The sequence below is a fragment of the Bos taurus genome, chromosome 24 (genome assembly GCF_002263795.3).
Source record: "Bos taurus isolate L1 Dominette 01449 registration number 42190680 breed Hereford chromosome 24, ARS-UCD2.0, whole genome shotgun sequence".
Lineage (NCBI taxonomy): Eukaryota > Metazoa > Chordata > Mammalia > Artiodactyla > Bovidae > Bos > Bos taurus.
Window position 1 is genome coordinate 45,810,240 of NC_037351.1, and position 22,272 is coordinate 45,832,511.

Here is a 22,272-nt window from a genome sequence, read left to right on the forward strand (position 1 = left end):
AATTATACATAGAAACATAAAAAGATATCCACAATATATCATTACAAGAAAAATGAAAGTTGCATATATGAGCCCATAATAGGGGAGCTTATATATGTTAAGAAAATGCATAGCTACATTATATATAAAAGCAAAGATAAAAGTCTAGAAGGAGCCATACCTCACATTTACTAGTGGCAACCTCTATTTCTGAACTGATTGGACTGCTCTAACAAAACTGGTGTAAAACTAGAAACAAGTTCTATTTTACTAAATACAGATTAATTCATATTAGGCAACGGTGAGATCATGACTTTTTGAAAGATACTTATCCCTGTAAATCTAACATAGAAGGCAAAAGATTTAAAAGATAATATTCAGAAAGTTGGCTCATGTCCAGCATTACTCATTTAACCTTTAACATGATCCAAATCTCTCACATACGCATGCACATATACAGAACACACAACCTAAGGGAAAACACAAATTTCCTGGCAGAGAAAATTTGAGAATTTCAATTCACAAGGAACACTAGATTACCCCCAAGAGCACTGCTAATGTCAGTGCTATGACTTTTCTAGTTAATAAAAATAAGTTGAAGGACTGAAGCTTACCCCTAAGAGATGCATGACTTTACACATCATAGGGTAAAACCAGTGATATGTCAATGACCAGAAATACAGACCCCAAAGTCATCTTCCTCACCCACAGCATTCCTGAGAATTCCCAGACATGCCCAAGACACTTGCCCAGGCCTGGGGGGCAAGCAAGCACCAAGATGAAGAGGTTGTTTCTAAAACTGAAAGTAAGTCCTCAACTATGGGATGAACAGACTTCAAGGGAACAACAAACTCCAGCAGTTCCGCCAGAAAATCCAAGAAAACAGGCCAGTTCAAAAACCAAATGTACTGCCACTACTGTTAAAAAAAGCAAATAGAGCCAGGAATCCAAAGTAGGTCCAACCCAGGGAACATCCACAGTCACTGCACCAGCTGACCTGTATTCCTTCTCACTGCAAGTGGAAAGTTTGGGTCCAATCCACAAAAATTCCCAACAGCCTCTGTAGTACAATCTTGAAGGACTTTAAGCTCTACTATTCATTAGAAGGACTGATGCTGAAGCTGAAGCTCCAATACTTTGGATATCTGATGCGAAGAACTGACTCATTGGAAAAGACCCTGACACTGGGAAAGATTGAAGGCAGGAGAAGAAGGGGACGACAGAGGTTGAGATGGTTCGATGGCATCACTGACTCAATGGACATGAGTTTGAGCAAGCTCCGGGAGCTGGTCATGTACAGGGAAGCCTGGTGAGCTCAGACCATGGGGTCGCAAAGAGTCAGACACGAATGAGAGACTAAACTGACTGAATCTCTACTATCCTTCTGGTTGACCCACTAGGCAAACCATATACTCAAAGGAGAATAAATTTTGGTCTCAAAACAATACACCACTGTGGAGACTCAGGCAGTCTCATCCCTGCAGAAATAATGGCTCCAGCTAACTGGGAAACCTTGACTTAAGTCATCCAGATACTCAACTGCCTGGGTCTTTTTCCATGACAATTTATCTGAAGTAAAGAAACTGCAGGTCAGTAGAAAAGATTTACTGTTTTTGTTTTTGTTTTTTTTTTTTAAACAAAAGATTTACTGTTAATAACTTTTTAAGATAAAACCTGGCCTCAGTACATCCATTCCTAATCAATTTCCTCCATCTTATCTATCTCCGTTTCTGAAACCCCCATGCATAATCAGAAAAGTCCTCGAAAAAAATTCCCTTATAGTCTCTGGACTTTGATTATCCAAAGCAAATGTAGATTTATAAATTCTAACAAATTTTGAATTAAAAATTAATCAGGGTTAGAGTACCCTGGTGGCCCAGTGGTTAGGAAACCTCCTGCCAATGGAGGGGACATAGGTTCGATCCCTAGTCTGGGAAGATCCCACATGTGGTGGGGCAGCTAAGCCCCTGCACCACAACTATGGAAGCCCTTGCACCCTAGAGCCTGTGCTCCACAGCAAGAGAAGCCACTGCAATGAGAAGCCCACCCCACACACCGCAACTAGAGAGTAGCCCCTACTTGGCACAACTAGAGAAAGTCTTCGAGCAGCAAGTATGACCCAGTGCAGCCAAAAAAATAAATTAAAAAAAAAAAAAAAGAATCAGGGTCAATTATCAATTGACCAGAAAGCATTGCTCTGGATGGGAGGGGAGCTTGGGGGAGAATGGATACATGTATGTGTACGGCTGAGTCCCTTTGCTGTCCACCTGAAACTGTCACATTGTGAATTGACTATACTCCAATACAAAATTTGAGCAAACTCAGGAGGAGAGTGAAGGACAGGGAAGCCTGGCGTACTGTGGTTCTTGGGGTCACAAAGAATCAGACATGACTTAGCAAGTGAACAACAAAATCAACACAAGATAAAAAGCTTTTAAAAAAGAGAAAGTACTGCTAATCAGAATATCTATCCCATTTCCTGAACTGTCTAGGTAATCAGTCTGTTTACTCTCCCACGTTGCTCCAGCCTGGGCATGCCGAGGTATCAGAAGACATTTCCGAGCTCAACCATGAAAGCAGTCTCCATCCTGCAACTAATGAAGAAACTGAGCCCCAGTCATAGTCTTAACACAACTAGGGATACATAAATGCAAAACGTGTTACTCAACAAGCACCATGTAAATAAATGCAATAATCTCCATATCTGAAGACCAGGTTGATTAACTTTGAGTCTGAGGAATAACACCAATACCATTTTTTTCATCCCAAAATTACTCATCCTCTATGTCTCAGTGATTCAGCCCTCTCTCACCCTTGAAACATGTGCCTCTTGTTTCTACTTGTTCCTAACGACTATAAAATAGACAATTTCATAGTCTATAAAAAGTCTATAAAAGACCTCGCGGCTTTTTCAAAGTTTTGATTTAAATGTAGTTAAATTTTAGATTTAGTTTATTTTTAAGTTTCATGACTGTCATTTCACTGACACCAGCCCAAGTTCACCATCTTTCAAATTTTCTATACTTTCTGTTCGTGACATTTGGTCATAAGAATGTTTTCATATTCAAATTTCAGATACATGCAAATAATAAATGTTAGGATTTTGGAAGCAAATTTTAGAAGCAAATAAGAAGTAGTTCTCCCTACATGTTCATCTGAGCCCGCTGCCTTTTCTCCTTCTCTAACTCACTGACTTCTCATTCAGTTTGATCCAATGAATAAATTGCATGAATTTGAAGCACAGAGGATATTCAGCCATATTAGATGTGAAACACGTGTTAAAATGACATCCAACTGGGCTAGATCAATAAATCTGAATCATGAAACTAAATCAAGTTTAAAATTTATGTCCATGCAAACTACACACACATGTGGGTAGCAGCTTTACTCATAATTACCCCAAATTGGAAGCAACCAAGATGTCCCTCAATAGGTGAACAAATCAACAGCATGGTACATGCATACCATGGAATATTATTCATCGATAAGAAGAAATGGGCTATCCAGCCACAAAAAGACACGAGAGAATCTTAAAAGCATATTGCTAAATGAAAGAAGTCAGTCTGAAAAAGCTACATACCATATGTGATTCCAACTACATGACATTCTGGAAAAAGCAGAACTATGGAGACAATAAAAAGGTTGTTGGTTGCCCGGGGTTCGGGGGAAGCAAGGAAGGATGTAAAGAAGAGTTTTCAAGTCAGTGAAACCATTCTGTACGATACTGTAATGGTGGATACATGGCATCACACGTTTGTCAAAACCCACAGAAAACAAAGAGTCAGCCTTAATGTAAAGCATGGACTTTAGCTAGTAATGTAGTAATGCAAGATATCCAGATGGGCCCAAGAACCCTTAAAAGAGAGAAGCAGAGTGATGTGATTGCTGGGTTTAAAGATAAAAGAGGGCGACTAGCCAAGGAATGAGGGGAGCCTCTGGAATCAGGAAAAGGCAAGGAACAGATTTTCCTTGAGCACCCAGAGGGCATACAGCCCTACAGATACTTCAACATTAGCCCAGTGAGACTTCTGCCATCCAGTACTGTGAGACAGTAAATTTGTGTTAAGTCACTGAGCTTGTGGCAGTTAGTTAAAGCAGCAATAGGAAGCTCATACACTCTATTTCCTTCACTGAAGTCACCAAAATCCCTAACTGTGTAACGTATGTAATATTTGGCCACCTTGGATCTCACAGACTAGAGTTTGAAGTCCCAAAATCTGCTGCCATGTCTCGCACAGAGTAGCTGCTCAGTAAACATTCATGAAAGGCAAGATTTCTCACCCCATATTAATAGTGGAGGAAACTGAGAGAGAGGTGATATGGGAATCCTGTACCTTGTTCAATTTTTTTCTGTAAACCTAAAACTGTTCAAAATAATAAAGCCTATTAATAAAATAATAATAATAAAGCCTATTAAATAAAAAATTTGTTGAAACTATCCTTGATAAAACAATATGCTTTAGATTTCTGGGTAATCACTAAAAACAAGTTTTAGTGACATGATCATTTCAGCAAATGGGTTTTTGTCAAGCTGAGTTTCAGCAATTCAACCTGCTTCCTGCTGAAGCGCTGATCCTTCTATCCCTCAAACACACTAGGCCCTTTCCAGGCTTGCTCTTTTCCCTCCCCTTCCTCCGGCCACCTGCAAGGCTAGGTGGACCTTACCCTTCACATCTCAGTTCAAATGGCATCTTCTCAAAGAAGTCCCCGATGACAACTCCATCCCCCCACACACATCCAGTGACGACCCAACCACCTTATGTGGTGCCAAGCTATAATACCTGGAACTTGTGACTGTGTTATCTTTCATGGCAAAATGAACTCTGCAGCTGTGATTAAATTAAGGACCCCGAGATGGAGAGATCATCCAGATGATGATATCCAAGAGGTATTATCACCCAGATGTTACAGATACAGACACAGAGACCCAGAGACGTAACACCATTGGCCCAACGTTGTACAGCAAAAGCATACACAGCTGAGCAGGGATTCAAAGCCATGTTCACTCAGTGCTAAAACCTGTGCCACTGAGCCCTGAGGATAATACTATGGAATTAGCCTCATAACAGAAGTACAGGGACCCCTGCTTGTTTAAAATCATAATTTTTAGGGATTAGGGACTATATTTCACCTGTTCTAACAATTCTTGAGATTTTTTCAAGTGATTTCCACTCATCATTTTCATTCATGGTCTCAATTTTAAAAATTAATTTAACTGCAGAAAGCACTACAATATTGGGACTTCCTGGCACAGTGGTTAGCACTCTGGGCTTCCACTGCAGGGGAGCAGAGGTTCCACCCCTACTCAGGAAACTGAGATCCCACGTGCTGCACAGCATGGCCAAAGAAACAAACAAAACAGGGAAACACTACACTATTGACATTAACACATCCCCGACGATTCCACCTCCTCCATCTGAGACACGATGGCCCTAGCTAGCAGTGGGCTGGCCAGATAGTATTATCCACATTGCTAAACAGGAAGCCCAAGTTAACCAGAGTGGTTAGCAGGGTGGCTTCCGGGGAGTCACCCACTTAGTCTGAGGTGGAGTGGGGTGCAGACCCCAAATGATACACAGCCCTGGCTGGGAGGACTGCGGCTGCTGGCCTCTCCCTCCCCACATCCTCTGCTCTCGGAATCAATCACAATTCTGAATAGCTGCAGTTTGTTCACTCAGCCTCTCTCAGGGCCCCCGTCTTTTCAGGCTTCCAGCTTCCCTCTCTGCAACGACCCTGACTGGACTCATTCCTTTGCCCTCAGATAGCAGACAGGCTCATGGCTTCCTGAGCCCTTGGACTCCGGGACCTTTCAGTTTAGTTTCTGCAGAAGGGGCCGCATGGCTCACATGCAGGTGCCTGGATCTTCAGCAAGTCTGCTCCCTGTGACTCAGAGCTGAGGATGGCCGGGAGGAACAGGAGGGTCCCTCATGTACAGACTCCCCAGGAAAGGGCAGCATCAGCCAGGGTTGGCCAGGGAGAGGCCTGCCAACCAGGACACCAGCCCTGAGCCACGGCTGGTCAGAATCAAAGCTGGCCAACCTTCTGAGCAGGAATTAACGTGGGAATCCTGATTCGTACAGGTATATGCAAACATCGGACAGGTAGGGGGGAAGCCTGATCTGGGGCAGACAGCCCATAGGACTCATCAACTGTCCAGATCTGGCCAGCAGCAGAGGTACTGATGAATGCCTCAGAGCTTAGGTCTTTCTGCACCCCTAGTTCAGGACCTGACTTGCAGGATTGTCAGGGGACATTCAACTTTAAGGGATCCAATATGTTATTTTCTTCTTTTGTGTGCCATTTCTCAAGGACTCTCTATTCGTTATCCGTTCCTGGAAAACAGGAGCGATCAGAGCTGCATGCAGTTCTCAGGACTGAGATCATGAGAAGGGCACCTGCTTGGATTCCTTTCAGTGACTGCCTTCAGTGACCTTTTACTTAAAGGTAATCTATTCAGTTATGCCCCTCTTACTCAGGATATGGAATGCTTTCTGGCCCTTTGAAGATTGCTATTTGCTTGCCCTTGTTTTTGCTCAATTTTTTTACTGCCTAAAGCTGCCTTGTATGAAGATATATAAACATGCGTTTCTGAATATAAAGCATCCTTGTTTCACTCGAGACTTGGGTCCCCTGCGTCCCTCTTCTCACTGACCCCAGTCCCCACATCCCAGTCTACGAAGACCGTGACATGGGATCAAGAAAGCCACATTTGTTTCTGACAACAGGGTGCAGTTGCAGAGTAGATTCCAAGATGTGGGGCAACGAAGGCCTGGTGCAGTGAAGGAATTGTGTTTGTGGCCATTTTTGAACCTGTCGCTTTAAGCAGATCCTGCTTCTTAAAATAGAAAAAGTCATGTTCATACAGGAGTGGGGACTCAGCAGTGCAGGGCCAGAGCGGAGAGGAAAGACAGCGGTGACTTTTCTCAGCATTTCGGCTGGCATCTGTCACACAGCAAAACTAAGCCTGAAAGTGAGCCAGACCCCAGCCCCTTAGAGGATGGCCAGACTATCAGCTATTTTCACTCAAGCAAGACCTGCAGGTGAAGTCCCAGTCCCCATACCCTAAGCAGCTCACTCAAGTATTCCTTCTACCCCTGTGCATGCCACCATCTTCTCTGAGGTGTTCTGGAAACACAGATTTCTCCATCTTATCACATGCTCGGTACCATCTCAGCACTTTTTAGGAAACCATGCTCCAGCTAAGCCTGACCCATAATCCTATCCGGCTAACCCATTGCTTGCAGCATGAGCAGACTAGGTGAGCCTGTTTCCCATCAGTGTCATACACATGTGTTTGTCCCTTAACAAGACAGCAAGGAGATCCAACCAGTCCATTCTAAAGGAAATCATCCCTGAATATTCATTGGAAGGACTGATCCTGAAGCTGAAGCTCCAATACTTCGGCCACCTGATGCAAAGAGCTGATTCACTGGAAAAGACCCCAATGCTGGGAAAGATTGAAGGCAGGAGGAGAAGGAGATGAGAGAGGATGAGTTGATTGGATGGCATCACTGATTCAATGGACATGAGTGTGAGCAAACTCTGGGAGATAGCAAAAGACATGGAAACCTGGCATGCTGCAGTCCATGGGGTCACAAAGAGTCGGACACGAGTGACAAAACAGCAACAACAACAAAGCCCCCCGAGGGCAGGGATCAGTCTTCTCCTGACTTTACAGGTCCACACAGATCTCTAGCTTCTGCAAATGTTGGAACACCTAAGGGCTTAGGCATAAGTGCGTGCTGAGTTGCTTCAGTCGTGTCCAATTCTTTGCGACCCTATGGACTGTAGACCATCGGGCTCCTCTGTCCATGGGGATTCTCCAGGCAAGAATACTGGAACAGGTTGCCACGCCCTCTCCTAGGAGATCTTCCCGACCCAGGGATCAAACCCACATTTCTTATGTCTCCTGCGTTGGCAGGTGTGCTCTTTGCCACTAGCTCTACCTGGGAAGCCCCAAAGACTCATAGAAAAAGACAATTAAATACTGAGTAAAACTCTAATCATAAAAAAAGAGTTCAGAAAAAAGAACCTGAATGTTTATCGAGTTTCAGCATGCAGAGTTTTGAAACCTTGATGTGCAATAGAGAAAGGTAATGCCAGAGAATGTTCAAACTACTGCACCATTGCACTCATCTTACACTCTAACAAAGTAATGCTCAAAATTCTCCAAGCAAGGCTTCAACAGTACATGAACAGAGACCTTCCAGATGTTCAAGCTGGATTTAGAAAAGGCAGAGAACCAGAGATCAAATTACCAACATTCACTGGACCATAGAAAAAGCAAGAGAGTTCCAGAAAAACATCTACTTCTGCTTTACCGACCATGCCAAAGCCTTTGACTGTGTGGATCACAACAAACTGTGAAAAATTCTTAAAGAGATGGGAATACCAGATCACCTTTCCTCCTCCTGAGAAATCTATATGCAGGGCAAGAAGCAGCAGTTAAAACCAGACATGGAACAACAGACTGGTTCCAAATTGGGAAAAAGAGTAGATCAAGGCTGTATATTGTCACCCTGCTTATTGAACTTATATGCAGAGTACATCATACGAAATGCCAGACTGGATGAAACACAAGCTGGAATCAAGTCTGCCAGGAGAAAAAAAAATAAAAAGATTGCCAGGAGAAATATCAATAACCTCAGATATTCAGATGACACCACCCTTATGGCAGAAAGTGAAGAACTAAAGAGCCTCTTGATGAAGTTGAGAGAGGAGAGTGAAAAAGCTGGCTTAAAACTCAGCATTCAAAAAATTAAGATCATGGCATCTGGTCCCATCACTTCATGGCAAATAGAAGGGGAAACAATGGAAACAGGGACAGACTTTATTTTCTTGGGTGACTGCAGATGGTGACTGCAGCTGTGAAATTAACAAACGCTTGCTCCTTGGAAGAAAAGCTATGAAAAACCAAGACAGCATATTAAAAAGCAGAGACATTACTTTGCCAACAAAGGTCCATCTAGTCAGAGCTATGGTTTTTCCAGTAGTCATGTATGGATGTGAGAGTTGGACCATAAAGAAAGCTGAGAGCCGAAGAATTGATGCTTTTGAACTGTGGTGTTGGAGAAGACTCTTGAGAGTCCCTTGGACTGCGAGGAGATCAAACCAGTCCACCCTAAAGGAAATCAGTCCTGAACATTCATTGGAAGGACTGATGCTGAAGCTCCAAGCCTTTGGCCACCTGATGTGAAGACCTGACTCACTGGAAAAGACCCTTGCTGGGAAAGGCTGAAGGTGGAAGAAGGGGATGACAGAGGATGAGATGGTTGGATGGCATCACCGACTTGATGGACATGAGTTTGAGTAAGCTCCGGGAGTTGGTTATGGACAGGGAAGCCTGACGTGCTACAGTCCATGGGATGACAAAGAGTCGGACATGTGACTGAGCGACTGAACTGAGCTGAGATGAAATTACAAAATTACAGCAAACTTGACTGTATAAAGTGTTTTCAAAATACATTATACATGTTTAAGTACAATGATCCTTTTACAGACAAGGATACTAAGCTTAGGAAGGTTGAGTAATTTGAACAAGGGCACATCCCTCAGCTTGAAAAGAGCAGAGCTGGGATTGCAACCCAGAAATGTTCAAGGCAAAAGTGTGAGGGCATGAGGAAAGTCCTTCCCTGCTGCACGCTAGTTGCTGAACGTGTGAATCAAGCTAGAACGTGTGAATTACATACACAACCGCATACACACACACATGTATACAAGAATACACATTCAAATATTTGTATTAAATGACAAAGAATATATTTATCATTTCAAAAGACTTATGTAGATTTGTAAGTAAAGAATGAGGAAGGAATTAAAACCATTTGTAAATGGGGAAATACAACAAGAAAATAACGTTCACTCTCCCCGGTGATAAAAACAAACAAAAATTTAATAAGGCATCTGTTTTTGCTTATTAAACTGGCCGTGGCTGATGTAGTGAAACTGATTATTTCCACATATTATCAGGGACACTTAAACTATGTCTCCTCTTTAGGAAATCAGTTTGGTGCTACATATCAAGTTTTTAAATGTCCTATTATTAATAAACCCTATTTTCAGTCATTCAACAGCTATTACTGTGAATCCATTATGTACCAGGCATTAACCTAGGTACCACCAGAGGAATGAGACAGAAGTGTGGGCCCTGGCACTGTGGGTGGCTGTGCCATCCCTGGAATGAATGGCTGGGGACTTTGTGTGGGTGAAAGAAAAACTTTGTCCTTGTTGAGACTACTGTTGTTTTGGGTTTTTCTATTACTCATGGCTACACCTCATCTTATTTATACAGAAGACAAGTGAGCTTTCACCAGCTGGTGTCTGATTTCTTAATGGAGCAGAAGGCAAAGATCATCAAAACAGAGAAAGAATGAGGAAGTGAAGTGGAGGTTTGAGTAGAGTGGAAAAAAAAAAACAACAAACAAACAAAAGAGAAAATAAAAGGTACTGGTGAGGATATGAGAAAACAGGAACCCTCTGCACTATTGGTGAGAAGGTAGAACAGTACAGCTGCTATAGGAAACATATGGCAGTTCCTCAAAAAATTAAAAATAGCATTATCATATGATCCAGCAATTACATTTCTGGGCATATGCCAAAAGGATTAGCAGCAGGGTCTTGAAGAAATATTTGTATACCCATGTTCATAGTATTATTCACAATAACCGAAACATGGAAGCAATTCAAATATCTATTGATGGATGAACAGATCAGCAAAATGTTGTATATACATACAGTGGAAGAATATTCTACTTAAAAAGTAAGGAAATTCTGACATGTGTTACAACACAGATGAGCCTTGAGGACATTACACTAAGTGAAATAAGGTAGTCATAAAAAATACTCTGATTCCACTTATGTGAGGTACTCAAAGCAGTCAAAATCATAGAGACAGAAGTATAAAGGTGGTTGCCAGAGACTGGGGGAAGGGAGATTGGGGAGTTGTTGTTTAATGGATGCAGACCTTCAGTTTTACAAGAGGAAAGGAATTTAGAGGACAGATGGGGGTGATGGTTGCACAATAACATGAATGTATTTAATACCAATGAACCTTCAGTTCAGTTCAGTCACTGAATCATGTCCAACTCTTTATGACCCCATGGACTGCAGCACGCCAGGCTTCCCTGTCCATCACCAACTCCCAGAGTTTACTCAAACTCACGTCCATCGTATCATTGATGCCATCCAACCATCTCATCCTCTGTTGTCCCCTTCTCCTCTCACCTTCAATCTTTCCTAGCATCAGGGTCTTTTCCAATGAGTCAGTTCTTCACATCAGGTGGCCAAAGTATTGAAGTTTTAGCCTTACACTGAAAAAAGGTTCAGTTCAGTTCAGTCGCTCAGTCACGTCCAACTCTTTGCAACCCCGTGGATCACAGCACGCCAGGCCTCCCTGTCCATTACCATCTCCTGGAGTTCACTCAGACTCACGTCCATCGAGTCAGTGATGCCATCCAGCCATCTCATCCTCTGTCGTCCCCTTCTCCTCCTGCCCCCAAGCCTGCCTAGCATCAGAGTCTTTTCCAATGAGTCAACTCTTCGCATGAGGTGGCCAAAGTACTGGAGTTTCAGCTTTAGCATTATTCCTTCCAAAGAACACCCAGGACTGATCTCCTGTAGAATGGACTGGTTGGATCTCCTTGCAGTCCAAGGGACTCTCAAGAGTCTTCTCCAACACCACAGTTCAAAAGCATCAATTCTTTGGTGCTCAGCTTTCTTCACAGTCCAACTCTCGCATCCATACATGACCACTGGAAAAACCATAGCCTTGACTAGATGGAAAAAAGGTTGGGGGGGTAAATGCTGTTATGTGCGTTGTATCACAATTTTTTTTAAATGTGGCATCACACTTTAAAAGACAACAAAAATTAGTTAAATATGTGGAATTTAGTTGCATGGCCCCTAAATATTAGGTATTGTACAGGGGGTAGAGAGTAGGGGGATGCCTCTTAACATCAAGTAGTTGAGACTTCAGTGTTCATTTATTCACTTGTTAAACGTTTACTGAGCACATGTTCTGTCCTCAGAACTGAGTCAAGCTCTAGGGACACAGAGGTAAACAATACAGAAGCTGACCACAGTCTACCAAGGAAGAAAAACAAACAAACATGGAGTGATAAGCGTATTGTTAGAAATATGCAACAGACTTGTAAAAAAGTCTCCTCCCCAAGACCAGGAGGGAGGAGTAGAGATCAGTGCAAAGTCAACTAAAACCTCCCACCCCCTTCTCCGACCTCCAGCCCTTTAGGGGTCTTGTGTGGCCGCACCTCACAGTGTGAATGCTGAGGGTATGAGGCAGGGTCAGCCATCCTCTGTCACTCCAACTTTCCTTATTTTTTATCCTCTGTGTGTGTCTCCCGCTCCTAAAATACAGTTGTAAAAGCAGTGATGTCCCTGAGGTATGTGACACTTACAGTACCATTCTTAGGGATCTGAAAGGCACAAATAGTAATATGTTTAAAAGATGAACAGTGATCTATGAAAAAAAAATATTTAAGATCATGTAGCCTTAAAAAAAAGAAAAAACGGTACTCTATGTCATACTCTCTGTTGGAGGCGCAGTGCTGGGCTGGTGAGAGGGTATAAAGCGCCACAGCCTTGACCTTTGTCTAACCTTCTGTTAAAAAACAGATTTAAATATCTAAGAATATTCTTTTAATTTACTTTTCCAAATATTTCAGCTGTGATCATTTCTGTCAAAAAGAAAATTCTTGGGATTTCCCTGGTGGTCCAATGGTTGAGAATCCATCTTGCAATGCAGGGGACTCAGGCTCGATGTCTGATCGGGGGACTAAGATCCCACATATCCCTGGAGCAACTGAGTCCTTGGGCCACAACTAGAGAGTACTCAGCATCTAAGACCCACATAGCCAAATAAACAAACTTTAAAAAAAGAAAGTCTTCGCCTGGTGTGACCTGATCAATGCTAATGCAATAGAGCCATATCCGACCGGTAAGCTAGGAAGCCATATAAGAGTTTCCACAGATAGATACTGATGAATGGTATGGATCTGTGCACCGGTATTTAAGTTGCCCTGAACTGAACTCTCTGAAAGAGATCAAATTGCCAACATCTGCTGGATCATAGAAAAAGGAAGAGAGTTCCAGAAAATCAACTATTTCTGCTTTATTGACTATGCCAAAGCCTTTGACTGTGTGGATCACAATAAACTGTGGAAAATTCTGAAAGAGATGGGAATACCAGACCACCTGACCTGCTTCTTGAGAAACCTATATGCAGGTCAGGAAGCAACAGTTAGAACTGGACATGGAACAACAGACTGGTTCCAAATAGGAAAAGGAGTATGTCAAGGCTGTATATTGTCACCCTGCTTATTTAACTTATATGCAGAGTACATCATGAGAAACGCTGGGCTGGATGAAGCACAAACTGGAATCAAGAATGTCGAGAGAAATATCAATAACCTCAGATATGCAGATGACACCACCCTTATGGCAGAAAGTGAAGAGGAACTAAAAAGCCCTTTGATGAAAGTGAAAGTGGAGAGTGAAAAAGTTGGCTTAAAGCTCAATATTCAGAAAACGAAGATCATGGCATCTGGTCCCATCACTTCATAGGAAATAGATGGGGAAACAGTGGAAACAGTGTCAGACTTTATTTTTGGGGCTCCAAAATCACTGCAGATGGTGATTGCAGCCATGAAATTAAAAGACGCTTGCTCCTTGGAAGGAAAGTTATGACCAACCTAGATAGCATATTCAAAAGCAGAGACATTACTTTGCCAACAAAGGTCCATCTAGTCAAGGCTATGGTTTTTCCAGTGGTCATGTATGGATATGAACTGGACTGTGAAGAAAGCTGAGTGCCGAAGAATTGATGCTTTTGAACTGTGGTGTTGGAGAAGACTCTTGAGAGTCCTTTGGACTGCAAGGAGATCCAACCAGTCCATTCTAAAGGAGATCAGTCCTGGGTGTTCTTTGGAAAGACTGATGCTAAAGCTGAAACTCCAATACTTTGGCCACCTCATGCGAAGAGTTGACTCACTGGAAAAGACTCTGATGCTGGGAGGGATTGGGGGCAGGAGGAGAAGGGGAGGACAGAGGATGAGATGGCTGGATAGCATCACCGACTCGATGGACATGAGTCTGGGTGAACTCCGGGAGTTGGTGATGGACAGGGAGGCCTGGTGTGCTGCAATTCATGGGGTCGCAAAGAGTCGGACACGACTGAGCCACTGAACTGAACTGAACTACCCTGAGCCTCCTTACACATACAAACGTGTAAAGTGTTTAAGACAAGAGCGTTAGAGTCAGCTAGGGAAAAGTTTTCCTCTTCTCAAGAACAAACCGTTATCTTCTGTGTTGAAATCTGCAGCTTGACCTTTGTCTAACCTTCATACAAAGATACAGCTAATTCCAGCTAGAAGGCAAGTTTTTAAACCAATATGTCGAGAGCCTACTGTGTCCTTCCGAAGCCTGCTCTTCCTACTTTCCTCACACACAGGCTGTTTGGGAAGCTAGAAGCCCCTGATTCTGAGGGAGGCTCCGAAGCTTGTGTTGAATGTTGTGAGACGAAACAGCACCTATCTGAACACAGTGTCCAAAGTATCTGGTTTCCTGTTGCCTGACTTTTCCAGAGTGAGATCATATAGCTCTCAGTCTTCATGGATTTTCATAACATGCAAGAGTTCTTAAATTCTTGGCAACCATACCTTAAATAGTCCCATTGATAGAGTTGGAAAAGTCTAATAGTTTTATATTTTTAAAAATTACAATGGCTAGGGACATCCCCAATGGTTCAGTGCCTAAGACTCCAGGTTCCCAAGACCGGGGACCTGGGTTTGATCCCTAGTAAGGGAACTAGATCTCAGAAACTGCAACAAAGCTCTGGCACACAGCAACAAAGATCCCACATGTGGCAACAAAGAGCAATGCAGCCAAATAAATAAATAAGCAGACAAATATTTTTTAAAAACAATGACATGTCATTCTATAAAGCTAACCAACAATTCCTATTATTTAACACCACCTCCACCCCACCTTTTCTTTTGTCAAAGCTGGAGATTTCTAGTATAGCGGAGGAAAGAAAAATGTCAGCCCCTTCCTACTCAGATGAGCTTTTCACTAACATTGAAACTTAGATGATATTTATGCTGTAATAAAATATGTCCCAAAATGGACATTCTGATTATACTTGAGACAGTAAATGAAAATTACAGAAGTTAATTGCAAAAACATCTGCTGCTGCTGCTGCTGCTGCTAAGTTGCTTCAGGCGTGTCTGACTCTGTGCAACCCCATAGACGGCAGCCCACCTGGCTCCCCCGTCCCTGGGATTCTCCAGGCAAGAACACTGGAGTGGGCTGCCATTTCCTTCTCCAAAGAATGAAAGTGAAAAGTGAAAGTGAAGTTGCTCAGTCGTGTCCAACCCTGAGCGACCCCATGGACTGCAGCCTTCCAGGCTCCTCCTTCCATGGGATTTTCCAGGCAAGAGTACTGGAGTGGGGTGCCATTGCCTTCTCCAGCAAAAACATCTACTGGTTGTACAAACAGAGGTACTTTGGATATTGTATATGTTTGGATGTAACTAATATTTTGCTTTGACTGGCTAACGACATCTATAGTTGCTTTTACCAGAAAAATCCATAAATTAATATGCATCCATATACACTTATACCAAGTTTGCACACACCAAGTCTTTTTGACTTTAGAATGAACTTAACTATGTTTATCTATGTACGTGTTCCTGTAATGGGTATCTGAATTCTACATTCACTGCGTAAATCTAATCTGTGAACAAACTGTTGTTTATGCAGGGGAAAACACTGATAGAGTGGAGCATTGGAAAAAAAAAAAGGTCTCTGGGGCTTTCCTGGTGGCTCAGTGGTAAATAATTTACCTTGCAACGCAGGAGACATGGGCTCAATCCCTGGTCCGGGAAGATCCCACATACTCTGGAGCAACTAAGCCTGTGGGCCACAACTACTGAGCCTGTGCTCTAGAGCTCCACAAGAGAAGCCAATACAAAGAGAAGCCTACGCTTCTCTGAAGCTAGAGAAAAGCCCTCACAGCAACAAAGACCCAGCACAGCCAAAATTAAATAATAAATGCTTTTAAAAAAAAAAGTTTTCTGATAAAAGTGAATAATGTCTTCTCTCAAAAAAAGAAGAAAGAATTAGAAAGTCCAGGAAAAATAAGAATGGAGATCTAAGTATAATATACTACTTCAGGCTTCCCTGATGGCTCATCAGGTAAAGAATTTGCCTGCAATGCAGGAGACACGGGTTCCACCTCTGGGTTGGGAAGATCCCCTGGAGAAGGAAACGGCAACCCACTCCAGTATTTCTTGCCTGGAGAATCCCATAGACAGAGGAGCCTGGCAGGCTACAGTCCAAAGGGTTGCAAAGAGTCAGACACAACTAAGCACGCGCACACACACACACACTTAGCTTTAAAAACAAAAAACCTTTACAGGCTGTGGGAATTCCCTGGCAGTCCAGTGGTTAGGACTCTGCACTTTCACTGCTGAGGGTATGGGTTCCACCCCTGGTCAGGGAACTAAGATCCCACAAGTCACATGGCAAAGAAAAATAAAATAAACACTGTGACAACATAAATAATATTTATATTGTTTTTCATTCAGAGTCATTGGGAATATTTGGATTTTTAAAGAATATGCTTGCATCATCTAGACTTTTTTAAAGTTTGGTAACAAACTTTTGTTTTCTTTCCACTTGTTCAGATTTTGTTTCATATATTTCAAAAAGAATTTCCTATTTTTCTGGAGGCTTCTCTGGCAGTCACAGTGACTGAGACTCTGCTCTTCCAATGCAGGGAGCTTGGGTTTCCTGGTGAGGAAATTAGGATCCCACATGCCTCATGGCCAAAAAAAGAGAAGAATTTCTTATTTTCCTTAGAAGGTAGATCCCATGACTTTCTTATTAAACTCTTACAATGCTAAAACAAGAAAAAAAGATTTGTGATAATTATTTGAAAGCTAGACCCCAGTGGCTGCTCTAGAAAGAATGAACTGGAAGGGACGAATGTCAATGCCTTTATCTTGCATTTTGCCACCAGGCAGGACAGTACCAACTCAAGATCTGGTAAGACCCAGAAAGAACAGATTCCAAAGCAGTCAGAGGTTTGAAGCAGAGGGACAGCCCTGGGTGGTCAGGGGCAACAAGCAAGTTCAGGGGGCCCCAAGCCTTCCTCTGGTCACTCCCCAAGAAGAGGAGAGAGGCCTCGCCCACCGTAGGCACAGGGGTGGGAGAGGATAGGACAGGCAATAGGAAGCTGGTCTAGGTTTAGAGCCTGAGAATCAGGAAGACCATGTCAAAATAAGGACCTAGAAGATACACAAGGTCAGGCCGGAGTCATACCCTTGTGAGGAATATGGGACTGTCCTGAGGCGGGGAGCATCTCCCTCTCCTGGAACAGGTCACCTGTGCAAGGCGCCTCTGACCACAGACCAAAGGCTGGGACTGTCCCTATGTGGCCACCTTCCCTGGAGCCCTGGAAACCACACCCACGGTCCCCGTCTTATTTCAACAAGATACCATCAGCGTTAACCAGGATAAATAACAGCATGGCTTAACCATACAACTGCTGGGAAGGAAAAAAGCACATGGGCAAACCCAGCTGGGGACTATCCCAGTTTTAAAGAATATTCCCTTTTCAAATAGATCCACCGAAATGTTCCTTTAAATGAACTTCCCATGGGGCATTTGAACATGATTTATACAGTATGCACTGACTCATACCTTTTCAGGAACATCTACCTAATTTGACCATGGGCCTCTCAACTTCCATGGAACATTCCTCTCCTGGGCCTGTGATGGCTCCTGTGAGGGTTCAATCCCTATATTTCTGCCCCTCTTTCTCTGACCACTCTCTACTCCTGCCAAAACAAGGTAGTCACCAATAGTGCTTCTCTGCGGTCCTCTTATCTCTTGATTCTTTCTCCTTGAGTAACTGTCAACCACTTCCTTTAATTGTCATCTCTGTGCTGATAATAGTTGACAATCACAAGTGCTCGCTATGTGCCAGGCGTGCACAGAACCCTGATTTAATCTTCACAACAGTCCTAGAGTATCAACATTGGTATTATCCTCATTTTTCGACACGGAAAAACAGAATGAGAGTTGAAGTTATCTGCCCAAGGTCACTCAGCTATAAGGGGCAGATGGGGATTTAAACCTGGCCATCAGTCTGAGTGAACTCCGGGAGTTGGTGATGGACAGGGAGGCCTGGCGTGCTGCAATTCATGGGTGCAAAGAGTCGGACACGACTGAGCGACTGAACTGAGCTGAACTGAGGCCACCTGAGAGCCTCTGCTGTTCCAGGCACTGTCTTTCCTGGACACCCTTTCCCAGGCACTGGGGCCACCTCCACCAAGTTCTCAAACCTAGGATCAGGGCATACTCATTGTTTGTACTGGTTGTTCGAATATTAACATATCCCCAAAGCCTGCTGTCTGGCCCCTGTTCCTTCCCCAGGACCTCCCCATATCCAGCAACCCTGGCACTGTCCTGAAAGCCGAGGGCTGCTGCAGGGGGTTCAGGATGCTGCGAGTCTCAGTCTTCACCAGTGCTACCCCTGTGGTTAATATTGTCAATATCACTTCTGCCTCCTCCTCCTTCTCTCCCCACAAACCAGTTCCTCATCTGACTTCCTTCTTTCTGGGGCCAGTACCCCACTCTCCCGCTCACCTTACTTAGAGCCTGCTCCGAGCCTTTCTTTCCTTTCCCCCACTGCCCGGCTTCAATTGGTGACCTGGTCCCGTGGCTTTGATTTCTCTCACCCTCTGCCATTCCTTTCATTGGTCTCCTGTCCCTTCCCTATGATTTCCATCCTGGAACAGACCCTTTCTGCCCCTTGGCCCCTGCTAGAACTCTCCCATCCCTCAGCCCCTTTGTCCTCTATATCCCTGAGGACAGGCATTCAAGACTAAAGTCCACCCTCCCTGCTGGCTTCCTAATGATGAATGTACCTTCGACCCAAGACAGTGCTCTTATCCCTGAAAATGCCACCTCTATACAGAGAACGTATTTTCTCAAATATTTGTTCAATTCAATCAGCTGATACCCACTCGGGTTTCCAAAGCTTTCTACCTTATACCATCACAACCTTCTTGTCCTTGAAGCGTGGGTTGCTGCCATCCCCTCAGTAATAACAACAGCCTTGCTCCCCACTCTCTACCCATCCCTGAGAATATGAGAGCATCTCAAGCAGCCCCTAAGGTCTCCAATAGTTTCCCTTCTGCCCCTTTTCTCTCAAATCTGGGCTGACTGTCCCGTCTGCCTGGTTCCTGACCATCCGAAGCACCATCGCAGTGCTGGAGGCTCAGTGGTGGCACTCAGCGTAGACCCCCCAAAAGCTCATGGTTGGAGCTGAAGGAGAAAGATAGCCACATGAAGAGTTAAATGATGTCTCAGCATCTACATCTGATGGTGCCAAAGGACACTCTCACTGAGCACCAGCCTCATTGAAAGCACTCAGTGAACACTTGGTCTATGCAGAGTCCTGCTGCACTGTTTAATAGCTCTACAGTCTTGGGAATGTTGCTCAACCTGTTTGCCACTCAGTTTCCTCATCTGTAAAATGGGATAGTCAATAAGGTACCCCATAGGGTAGCTGAGACTTAAACGAGTGGTATATGTAAAGTGTTTAGCACAGTGCTTGCCACAGACTCTATACACAGTAATGTTAGCTATTACTGTTTTTATTACTTGACATAAAAATCATGTGAAATTAGAAATGGAAGATATCTTTGCAAACTATCTCTCAGGATCTTATATGTTTTGAAAGTAAAAGCTCAGAGGGGGAGGGGGGGGAGTAAAAACCCAGAAAATTCTCTACCCTGGACCTTTACCCAATCTCTAACTCCCAACACAGACCTCATGTCTGCCTCCTCCCCTAACCATTCCTGCAAGACTGCCTCTGGGAGCAGCTGGGGGCTGCCTTCCTGTGGCATCCTCTGAGGATGGAGGCCGCAGCTCTCAACCCACTACATGCCCTGTCCGTTTTATAGGTCCACTGTACTCATTCGACAGCTATCAGCTGAGATCTCACTGGCATCAGCCCGTGCAAGGGGCAGTGGCACTGAAAGCCAGACAACAGCTGTCTACAAGGTGCTCACATGCTTGCAGGCCCCCAACCTCAAAACTATAAAGGACAAAAACTATGAAGGAATACAACATGCACTATCGGGCGCAATCAGGAAGGGCTTCCCTGAAGAGAAGACACTGGGCAGAGACCTGAAAACTGAATGCTACATATTGAGGGGAAGAAAAACAGGGCTCTCTGTGCTGTTTTTTTCCCACAGCGCCTGGCATGGGACCCAGAGATCCTTTATTCCACCAAAGAATTCACAGGCCTCCTCCAGGGGCCAGCTCCAAGGCCATGCACCCTCTCTGTGAAGCTGCTTGGGGTGAGAGGACCATACCCCACAGGTAGGCATTGCCTAAGGAGAACCCCAAAAACTCCAGGAAAAGGGACTTCTCAAGGCAGAGTGTAAACTGTGTCCCCCAGGTCACAGGGCCAAGTTTCTCTATGTAGCACTCTCCATGGGGGACAGGAACTTGTTAGGCGCTATGAGGCTAAAGGGGGAGCCATCAGGGTTGCTTTCCTTTCAGCTTCCCTGATAGCTCAGTTGGTAAAGAATCTTCCTGCAATGCAAGAGACCCCAGTTCAATTCCTGGGTCAGGAAGATACTCTGGAGAAGAGATAGGCTACCCACTTCAGTATTGGGCTTCCCTTGTGGCTCAGCTGGTAAGGAATCCGCCTGCAATGTGGAAGACCTGGATTCAATCCCTGGGTTGGAAAGATCCCCTGGAGAAGGGAAAGGCTACCCACTCCAGTATTCTGGCCTGGAGAATTCCATGGACTGTAGTCCATGGGGTCGCAAAGAGTCAGACAGAGGGAGCAACTTTCACTTCACATCAGGATTGCAGGTAAGGAGATGGGGCGGCTTGGCAGCAGTAGCTCAGTCTGGAGACAAGCTGACTTTCTGCTCCTGCCTTAAAAGGATGAGGGTGGCTCCTCTAAATGAGGGGGTACAGACTGTTGAGGGGCACCTGGGGAGCGAGAGGACAGGGGGGAAGAGGACTGGACAGAGGAGAAGAGGACTGAACTGACGCCTCCTGGTTGGGCCCGTCCTCGGGCTCAGATGCCCCCACCAGCTCGCAGGATCTTACACACGCACCAGCCTCCCCCTGGATAGGGGGACAGGGGGCAAAGGCTGGCAGGGGCTCAGGAAACGGGGCTACGAGACCGGCAAAGCTTCTGCTAAAGAACCCCGCTAAAGTCTGCAGGCTCGGACAGGCTGTACATTTCCGCGGACCTGGAAAAGCCAAACAACCCGGCCAAGTTTACCGCACGTTCTCTGACCCATGTTACCCCCCAAATCTGCTCACAGCGGAGCCTCCGGGACCACCCTGCGACTGCCCCAGAACGGGTGGCTCCTCCCTTTGGGTCTCGGTTTCCCCAGGTGTGAGATGAGGGGTGAATGTCCCAGCTATAAGGCTACACCTGTCTGCGGTGACCCGGGGCGCGGACGGCCGAGGGAGACCCTGCGAACCGGACCCCGGGGACCCGCGGACGCGCGGCGGGCTGGGGGCAGCGCAGAGAGGGGCCGGCGGCGGCCATTCCGATCGGATTCTGCTCCGGACAGGGGCCCACGGCTCCCTTCAGGGTCCCCAGCTCCCAAGCCGGGCGATGGGCCCCTCGCCTCGCTGACTTACCCAAAAGTTCCCCTTGAACAGTGAGCCTGTCATGGCTGGCTAGCGAGCAGCGAGGAGAACCAGAGCAGGCGCGAGGGGACGAGGACTGTCAGGACCCGCCAGCCCGGCAGCGCACCCGAAACTAAGCCCCGCCCACGCCACCGCCAGCCCCGTCCCGCCCGGCGTCCCGCCCCGCCCCCCACACAACCCATCTGCCCCGCCCCACACACTACCCATCTGCCCCGCCCCGCCTGCCCCGAGCCTCACCGCCCGGCCCCGCCCATCTCCCCCGTTCCGCCCCGCCCCCGCGCTGCGCTCCGCCCTACCCAGCTTCCCCGCCAGACCTGCCCCGAACCGCAATAGCCCAGCTACCCTGCTCGGCCCCGCCCACGCCACCGCCTGCCCCGCCCACCCTCGTGCCCCGCCCTGGCCCGGCCCCCGCCCCGCCTAGCTCCCCCGCTCCGCCCCGCCCCACACCACCCATCCGCCCCGACCCGCCTGCCCCAGCCGCTTCGCCCGGCCCCGGCCCCGCCCCCACCCCCGCTCCGTCCCCAGAGCCCCGCTCCCCGGCCCGGCCCCCGCGCCAAGCACTCCCACACACACCCAGCGCCCCGT

General features: G+C 45.6%; 1 protein-coding gene across 3 annotated transcripts in view; it reads right to left on the bottom strand.

Annotated features, from left to right (window-relative positions):
• The window catches only part of PSTPIP2 (proline-serine-threonine phosphatase interacting protein 2), a 115,954-nt gene extending 94,153 nt beyond the window's left edge, over nucleotides 1-21,801 (bottom strand). For 2 of the 3 annotated variants that reach the window (XM_059880820.1, XM_005224178.5), the window contains exon 1: nucleotides 21,679-21,801. In XM_059880820.1, coding sequence (XP_059736803.1) covers nucleotides 21,679-21,711 — 33 coding nt within the window. In that variant the 5' untranslated portion in view covers nucleotides 21,712-21,801. 3 annotated transcript variants of the gene reach the window in all.
• Between the last annotated feature and the right edge of the window lie 471 nt (nucleotides 21,802-22,272).